This window comes from Papaver somniferum, chromosome 6, assembly GCF_003573695.1.
Source record: "Papaver somniferum cultivar HN1 chromosome 6, ASM357369v1, whole genome shotgun sequence".
Lineage (NCBI taxonomy): Eukaryota > Viridiplantae > Streptophyta > Magnoliopsida > Ranunculales > Papaveraceae > Papaver > Papaver somniferum.
This window is the reverse complement of record NC_039363.1, coordinates 167,296,139-167,306,103: the sequence shown is the minus strand read 5'-3', so window position 1 is coordinate 167,306,103 and position 9,965 is coordinate 167,296,139. Positions and strand designations below refer to the sequence as shown.

The 9,965-nt window shown below is 35.8% G+C and overlaps 1 protein-coding gene across 1 annotated transcript; it reads right to left on the bottom strand.

Moving 5' to 3' along the window:
- Window positions 1-7,385: 7,385 nt before the first annotated feature.
- LOC113290048 lies at window positions 7,386-9,593 on the bottom strand. The gene is made up of 2 exons (XM_026539553.1): window positions 9,003-9,593; window positions 7,386-8,614 (listed from the first exon to the last, which is right to left on the bottom strand). Exons 1-2 carry the CDS (start codon window positions 9,564-9,566, stop codon window positions 8,588-8,590), a joined length of 591 nt encoding a protein of 196 aa, XP_026395338.1. The 5' UTR covers window positions 9,567-9,593; the 3' UTR covers window positions 7,386-8,587.
- Window positions 9,594-9,965: the final 372 nt, after the last annotated feature.

Here is a 9,965-nt window from a genome sequence, read left to right as displayed (position 1 = left end):
AATTATGTTCGGTAAAGCGGTAGAATTCAATTGGATTCATCTAAAAAGGTATGTCTATAAACTTGAGAAAGATTTGTACTTTTATTTGCTTAGAATACTTATAATAATCTTGCTTATCGTTCATTTCTACCTAACTTGATCTGTGTTTAAGGTTCTTAAATGTTTAGGTTTGAAAATAATAGTTTGGGATGTTCGGACTACATGGTACACATACCAAGTATGCATAACAGCATTCAAAATCAAAATACAGGGGTTTAAGTTTGCAAACCCGTATGCATACTTGTTGTCGATATTCGGTAACCTTGTTTTGGCCGTAACTTCTTCGTCCGAACTCGGATTTACCTCATTATTTTTGCATTCTCTTCCTTACTGAATTCCCTTAAAAATGGAGATGAGAATTGTTGAATTTGGATGAGTTAATATTGGTCTTTTTCCTGTCTCTTGTTTTTTAGTGTTTGCTCCGTTTCGTTGCACTTGTTCTATTCTCTTGGACTTGGGCACTGGGATTCTTGGAGAAATCCTATTCTAAGCTATTTTTTGGCTGTTACAAGAGTGATGTTGGTGAATCACAAAGAAGGAAGTTCGGGAATGGGTAGTAGTTCACATTGTTATATATTCTTGAGCGTTCACAATCATCTCATGTGAACTATGGTGCATAGTCGTCAATGACTTTGCATGTTCTTCTTTGTTAAGGAAATCGTTTTATACGCTTTTGGTAACCACTTTTGGTATAAATCCGTGCGAAAAAGATTGATTATACCTTCTATGGGCAAAGATTGTTATTGAAGTATTAATCTTTATGATTTTGTGATATTTCAATTGTTTATGGGATATGTATTGTTTGCGTCCGTGAACTTGAAGGTCCCATATGTTGTCAAAAGTAAAGTCGTTCATGAATTGGTTTTCGTATTGATGAAAGGACGAATGGACTTTTGACAAATACAAAAGTTATGCCAATGCAGGCATTTACTTGATGGAAAATAGGATAAAATCTTTTGTGTGACAAGGATAAAATCTATTATGTCATTATGCATATAGTGATGGAAAGATAGAATAGATCCTTGTATGTATCCCACGGTATTGATCTTCTTTGATCCATTCTTTTTGTATTACCGTGAAGGCTTCATTGTGTGTCTTATGTTGAGCACGCAACTAAGTCGATTATTCTTATTGGCTTTGTTGGTTGTTCCATAAGATGTTATATGTTGAGCATTATGAACTAAATTAATCATCTTGGTTGGTTATTTAGTTATTTGCTCCGAAAGTATTATTTTGTCGAGCAAAACTTTTGAAAATTAAATTGATTACCTTCGTGATTAGTTTAGTTGTTTGTATTCCAATTAGATTAATTATAGGTTCTCTTTTAATTAATCTAGTTGAGTTTTTCATATATTCCACAAGTTCTTGTGTTGAGTATATGAACGGATATACTAATCATGTTCTATTGGTTGATGTAGTCGTATATTCCGTAAGGTTTTCCTTATGTTGAGTATTTGAACGATTAAGGTAGTCATCTCCGTGTGGTTATCTTAGTCGTAGCTCCGTGAGTTTTCTTATGTTGAGCACAATCAATTAAATCGATCACTTTTGTGGTTTGATTTAGTTGCGTATTCCGATTAAATTAATCATGGGTTTACTTGTGATTAATTTGGTTGTGTTTTGGATATAAAAAATCATTTCCATGGTTTTCGGTGTCCAATTAAAAAATCCTTCTTTTCTTTCGAAATTAAGGTCGCTCTTGTTGTTCTTTCGGGAATGACATAAAATGGGGGAGAGTTCTTTTGAACTTGTGCTTAGTGGTAATATCTTGTGGGGTGTGCGGCTCTGGAATTTTATAGGGGTTATCTTGTATCTTAAAACTCCTTGATGAATGCATTTAGCTTCGGCTTTATGATTGCATCTAAATTAAGTTGGTATGTATTTTTCTTTTAGTCTATGAAATGTCTCTTGTGGAAATTTCATTATGATCCCGTTCTTTTACCTTTGCCAATTTTATTGACAAAAAGGGGGAGAAATAATGTAGTTTATACTACAAATACATATGGCTTTCGGATCATTGTTTAAGGGGGAGTGGTTTCCATGATCTAGATGGAGTATTGACTAAGGGGGAGTGATACATATCACCATAGTATTGTTGTTAAAGTCGTGATGCAATTGGACTTTGATGTTACATAATAATACTATGACAATGTATAATAATGATCGAGAATCTCGATTTCTCTCATTGTTATAGCTACGGATCTTCAACAACGGTGGTGCTAAACTTACAACCTTTGGTATCATTGGAGTACTTGGAAGGATGAGGATATCAAGGAACGTTGAAGATTAGACTATGGAATAGGAGCCAATAAAGTTTATCTTTTTTGTATTCCATATGTATTAATAGTTTTGTCACTAAAATTGACAAAGAGGGAGATTGTTAGAGCATAGCTCGGTCGACCTCGCATGCATTGCTATATCAAGCATGTTTGTCAATGTTAGTGATCAAAACTATGATTCTTGATTTCTAGTCTATTATAGATAAGTCTCGGACTAGGATTGAAAAGTGTAGTTGAGCTCAAGGACTTCATGGCAATTCATCATACAACGACGAAGATCTACTCAAGGAACCGTGGAACTTCATCAACAAAAAGGTATGTGGATACTTGAACTTATCTATCACTCAAAAGTGTATCTATTCTATCTCCTACTTCGTATGCTATATAGACTGGATCATACACATTTGACATTTCGAGATGAGTATTCACTACTTATCTTTTTCTCGAAATCGTGTGTTAGTAAAGCGTTTCGCTTTGATCAAGTTAATCTTCATCTAGTGACGAAAGTCATGAAAAGTTTCAATTACTTTGAGAATTGCTCTGACGTGAAACGGTCTGTAAATAACGGCTAAATAACGTCCTCTGAGAATGTATCAATGATTGGAATGAGAGTTTAGATTACATAACCATGTATTCCTTAATCCGAAGTTTTCGAACTTTGTTGATTGGGATAAACAGGAGGAATTGGCTTTGCCAAGTCCGCGAACTCAGTTTGCAAACTCAGTCCGCGAACTGACGAAAGTTCTCTTGCCCAGAATTTCTGCTGGGATTTTCCAAAAACTCGTTTGCGTGTTTAGTCCGCGAACCTAGTCCGAGAACTGGCGGAAGTCTCTTTGCCGAGATTTTCTGCTGAGTTTGGAAAACTCTGCCGGTTTCCTTGAGTCCGCGAACTTGTTTGTGAGATTAAGTGGTTATGATCTAAAGATGTGCTCCGAACATAAGATCTCATAGCAATTGAACAACTCTCTGACTAGTTCATTTGAGCCAATTGAACTAGTTATAGTGAAGAAGAACTAGGTTAATATGAATTTCTCATATGGTTAACTTTTTGGGTTATTATGTTGAACCAACATACACGTACACGTTTGGGCATGGTTTTCACAAACCCAGTAAACGTATACCCAAGTATGTGTGACAAGCTAAGTTTTCGATCTAACGGTTGAGAAATATTAGCTTGAATCTAAATCAGGTTTTCATCTAACGGTGAATATGGATTGCTTTGTAACTAAGGAAAAACCCTGATTTGAAGGCTATATAAAGGAGACTTCTAGCATTGTGCAAAACTAATCCCCACACGTCTGTGTGATTCTAGTGCGCTCGCTAGAGTCGATTCTCCTTTAACCTTTGGTTTTCTTCTCTAAAACCAGGTTAACGACTTAAAGACTTCATTGGGATTGTGAAGCCAGACCGATACTACTGTTATCGTAGTTGTGTGATCTGATCTTGCATCTTCTATCGTACGAGTAAAATCTATTGGTTGACTTGATATCGTGAGAGTTCTCCGATATGCAAGATAAAGAAGTCACAAACATCTTCGTCTCACTGTTTGTGATTCCTCGACAAACCGCTTGTGTAGTCAAGAAGGATTGTTGAGAGGTGATTGATTAATCTAGTTGTTCTTCGGGAATATAAGACCGGATTATCAATTGGTTCCTGTTCACCTTGATTTTATATCTTAAGACGAAACAAAACCTAGGGTTTTTCTGTGGGAGACATATTTATCCTTTGATAGACTTTTCTGTGTGAGACAGATTTGTTTATTATCAAGTCTGCGATTTTGGGTTGTAGCAACTCTTGGTTGTGGGTGAGATCAGCTAAGGGAATCAAGTGCGCAGTATCCTGCTGGGATCAGAGGCGTAGGATTACAACTGTACCTTGAATTAGTGGGAGACTGATTGGGGTTCAACTATAGTCCAGTCCGAAGTTAGCTTGGAGTAGGCTAGTGTCTGTAGCGACTTAATACAGTGTGTATTCAATCTGGACTATGTCCCAGGGTTTTTCTGCATTTGCGGTTTCCTCGTTAACAAAATTTCTGGTATCTGTGTTATTTCATTTTCGGCATTATATTGTTTATCTTTATAATTGAAATAATACAGGTTGTGCGTTAAAGGTTAATCGATTGGAGGTCCGACCTTATGGTTGCCGATTTCATTGATTAACACTTGGACAATGGTCTCTGGTAGCGTCCAAGTTATTCCTTGTATTTGATAAAGACTGTCTATTGTTTTTAGCTTGAGTAAAAATCAAATCAAGAGAGAGATATTAACTCCTTGAGATACTTTTATCTAGATTGAGTCTGACTGTCTAGTTGATTCTCTAGCAAAGTATTTCGAAGTTAGTCCATACAGATTGCTAAGCGAAATATTGGGTGGTGTTGTTAGACCCCCGCTTTTTCAGAATTCTTCGTCACTTCCAAGTACTCGTGATCCTAAAGGTTGTAAGTTCAGCATCACAGTTGTTGAAGATCCGTAACGATAACAATGAGAAAACAAAATGCTCTTAATCATTGTTATATAGTGTCATAGTATCATTACACAACGTCAAAGTTCAATTGTATCACAACTTCAACAACAATACTATGGTGATATGTATCACTCCCCCTTAGTCAATACTTCATCTCAACATGAAAACCACTCCCCCTTACATAATGATCTGTAAATCATATGTATTTGTAGTATCACACTACACATTAATTCTCCCCCTTTTTGTCAATATAAATTGGCAAAGGTACGAAAACTAGTGGGATCCTCATGAAAATTTCACAGAGATAGTTCATGACCAAAAGAGAATACCATATCAACTTATTTAGATGCCATCATAAATCCGAAGCTAAATGCATTCATCAAGGAGTTTATAAAGATACAAGATAACCCCTAATATTCCACAGCCGCACTCCCCATAAAGATTTGGTAATTAATCACAAGTTCAAAATGAACTCTCCCCCATGAACTGTCATTCCCGAAAGAACAACAAAGACGACCTTACTTTCACAAGAAAAGAAGGATTTCTTTGGACAAAATCAAATCACATGAAAACATGAATTTAAATCCAAAGTATTCTATTGAATTATCCACAAAAGAATTCATGATTAATCCAATCGAAATTCACAATAAAACTAATCACAAGAAAACTCATAATTAATTCAATCGGAATTACACAACTAAATTAACCACAAAAAGTGATCAATTCAATTGGTCATGCTCGACATAAGAGAACTTACGGAGCAACAACTAAAATAACCAAAAGAGAATGATCAATTTAGTTGGTCATGCTCAAACATAAGGAACCTTACGGATCAACACAGTATATGCACACAAATGTGGATCGGAGATCAACCAATACTGCGGAATAGGATTCATTCTATTTTCCATCACTATCTGCACAATGACATATAATAGACTTAATCCTTGTAAACAAAAGTTTTATTCTTTCTTCCATCAAAACAATGACATAAAAGGCTTTAACCTTTGTAATGTCAAAAGTTCATTCTATCTTCTATCAATACATTCATACCGACATGATAGAGATAACTTTTGAACAAGTATGGGACAGTCACAGGTTCACAGACGTAATCAACATATCCTATAACAGTTTGCAATAAATAAAATCATTGCAAAAATCATCTTCCAAAAACTTAGAATTTAAATAAATAAATCTAAAAACATTGAAGATGAAAATCGTTGGACATAGTTATGTGTACTCACAATAGTAGCTATTTCAAACCCTAGTGATTCTTCTAGAAACATAAAAAGAAGGTTTACTAGACATAATCAAAAATAACTCTAAAATAAAGAGCAATCACAAGCGATAATCAGAGTTCCGGTACAGAAGCATCACTGGTTCCAAGACCTTTAAACTTATGACTAACTGTATCAACTGCATCTTCAGAGAAGATATCCTCATTGAGAAGATCCTTAACTTGTGACTTCATGAGAACAAGGTCAGAATCAACCTTTTTCAACTTAGTTCGTAACAAGTTAAGATCTTTTACAGAGTTCTCGAGCTTCAGTTGAGTCTTCCCAAGATCAGTGAGAAAACCATGAACTACTTCAGTAGAGACCATCTCAGCATTTTCTCGATCTTGATGAGTAAACACATAATAGCATGAGGCACATGATTCGAGTTCGTCAGAATTAACAAAGGTTCTCTTGTTCTTCAAAACAAACTCCAAATAGACCGAATTATCAATTGAATCGGCTGGTAAATCCCTACAAATTGGAGTAGATCCCATCCTTAAAAGAGCACAACAAAAGTATGCGTATTGTATAAAAGGTTTGGTATTTATAGGTTACACAAGAACCAAAGTTTAGGGTTTTCAAGTTTGGTTTGTGCCTGTGTGAAAAGAGATACATGCACTACATAGACTTACCCTTATACCAAATGGTTGCGAAGAAAATATAGCACATATTTGCTTAATGAGTAAAACAAAACTCAGCTCTAAAATAAATTTGTTCTCAAAAGAGAAAAATTTAGAGCATAGCAATTTGACACCCCTTTTTGGAAGAGAAAAAAAAAATAAAACAAAAACAAGAAAATACTCATGCAACAAAAAGTGTTTGTAATTGATAAGCCAGCTAAGAACAATAAGAAGATAGCTGGAGATTCAGAAACACATTTTGTCATCAAGTAAACCTGAAAAAAATATCTCACTTTGTCAGGATTTTTATTGAGAATGAGAACCTTGTAATTAATTAGCACAAGTATGAGCCTTGAACTCATCAAATAAATGTTGTTTCTGGTTAAACCTCTTCTTCCTGATCTTTAAAGGAAAACCATTATGATATAAAAAGTTATCATAAAAATTGCTATCATCAAAATATGACGCATAATGCGTATTCTTACCTGAAGAATTTTGCCCAGAGGGAATAGACAGCCTGTTGATAATTTCTTTATATCCTTCAATTATCCTTTTTAAGTTGTCTTTCATACTTCCATTTTTGCTTCCTTACTATGATACCTTTTTGTCATGTACCTGAGTACAGTGACAAGGTAGGGTTGATATATTGAGGATAAACCTCTCCTGATTCCAAAGAATCGAGCCTACTGGTTCTGAAGAACACAACCTAATCGTTAAAACAATATTTTTTTTGATTATGAATTGATTGAGATTTTCATTACAGACTCTCACTCTTTATAGCTAGGTCTCGTAACCAGATCTAACGATCACTAAGCTACACACATGGTTACATCCCAACCATCCATTACAACTATCATTAACTAATAACCATTTTTAATTAACTACTAACAACAATTAATATTAAAGACTAACTACCATCCTGATTATTATATGGGATACTCTCCTCTCTTATGTTGGTACATGACATTCCCTACTCCTTCGGAACATCCTTGTCCTCAAGGATGTGAATTGAGTTGCCACTCTCCTCTCTTATGTTGGTACATGACATTCCCTACTCCTTCGGAACATCCTTGTCCTCAAGGATGTGAATTGAGTTGCCACTCTCCTCTCTTATGTTGGTACATGACGGTAAGCATCCGTGGCTGCAGCTTCCAAGTAACGAGCGAAGTAGATAAAATTAGCTGCGAGAAATATGCACACTGTCTGCAAAACATACATCAAGAGAAATGACCACAAGGCACGAGTTCTATCTGTAAATCCCACCAATGCCCAGAATTTGGTTATGATATGTTGTCCATGGTAAACTGCAGGCCCATAATTGTCAACACCACCTGCTGGATAAGTACTCATACCAACACCCTCCTTGCTTGTAGACCAGAGAATATAAGCTTGTTGCATCATTTCATTAACCAGCTGACCAGCATCACACCGTGTTCCAGTTATAACCAACTCAAGCACATGCAAGACTCCAAGGAGCAGAATTAAAGGGCACCAAGATCCAAAATCAGCTCATGAGTAGATTTGCTCGCACAAGCATCCATGAAGAACACTCCATTACTAACAATCAACCAAGAAGTAAGGTGGAATTTGGAAATATGTCTATCATAAACACACCACCACTCAATAGGTTCAATTTCTTTACCACGATCAAAGATGAGGCGAATATACTCAGCAGTAGGTAAACTGGCACATATTGAAGCAATATGAATTATGTATTTGAAGAAGTACACCTCAGTGAAATTCTGATTCCTTGTGTTGCATTCTTGAAGTAGGCATGCTTGCATCTTACCACCTACACCACTGTCACCCAAGATAGTTGGAGTACTGAACCGAAGTGGCTGTGAATATTGTGTGCTAAGAATAAAAACTGAATAGCAACCATAACATATAAAATGTTCTTGCATTACGCCACTCATCCACAACTCACCCAATGTGTGTCCTGTAGCAAAAAACAAACCATATCGAAGCTGCAAAAGAAAAAATACTTTTCTCCCCATCCCAACCAGTTCAAAACACCACAGAAAAACATCACTAATATCACCAGTTTTGAACGCTAACAAGATATAACTCAAAGAGAATGAATGTAATTGAAACCCGTGTCTAGAAAACGGCTGAGAAACAAAATTCCCAATTTTGCGCTTGAGACACACCAGTATACCAAGCAACTGTGTACTCGAAACACCATCAAACTAACTCCACGATCGAGTACCATAATCAGATTCATACTGAGCAAGACTCTTATATAACACAGATGTAGAACTTGGATTATATAAGAAGAAACCCCTCCCCAAAAATATAAAATAACTTCTAACAATTGCTAGACTGACCTTAAGAGCAAAGTCATGGAGTCTAATACAATCACCACCTGAATTCACAACTTTAATAACTTGGGTGAACCATTCAGTTCCTGGCGTATAAGCTTTTTTACGAAGTAGAAAAAAATAAACACCCAGTAGCCCAAACTGAAAAACCAACACCTCATCAAGCAACCCATAGTTTGCCTGCAAAATCAAAAATGGTTTTCCCCACATCTCAGTCATCTGATCACACCATTTATGAGCATTCAGAACTTCACCCATTGGTACCCATCGAAGTATCAATACACAGTAAGTTATATGACCATTCACACCCACTCTGAATTTTCCGTTGTATCCACCCATTAAATTCAAAGACATATGGAGTATAAACGAACTAGAAGCAACCATATTACATAATCTATATTCACCATCAAGATATAAATACCTCCTGAGTTCAAATGTTTTCTCACGATCAATCACTTTATCGATAGGGCTTAAACCAGGGTATGAAGATTTGTTACTAAACAACTGGTGACTGAGAAAAATTTTGCTCCTGAAATTCACAATATCCCTTTGAAGCATTTTACCAAACATCAGCCAAGCAGAGCTAGAAACACAACCCTTAGCGAACAAACAAGCAATTGGATCACAATATATCAAGTCTGACCAGTACCCATGTTCATACAACAACTCTTGAACAAGTTTTCTATAATATCCATTCAACAATTTCAAGCACACATCAAGGTGAGACACAATTTCAGAATATTTAGTAAAAGAAAAAGTTCCTGACCTGAGCTCTATCTCTTTTCCTCAATCAAATAATGAACGAATATCATCAAAAATAAGAGTAACCGAGTCCTCAGAATTCAATTTGCTCTCAATAACGATTAAATCCTTTGAGCTTGCAAGGTTGTCACAGCTAATCTCAATAGTAATTACTCTAGCAAACAAGAGTAATAACAAAAATCTATCCCTATTAGGCCTGTGAACAAA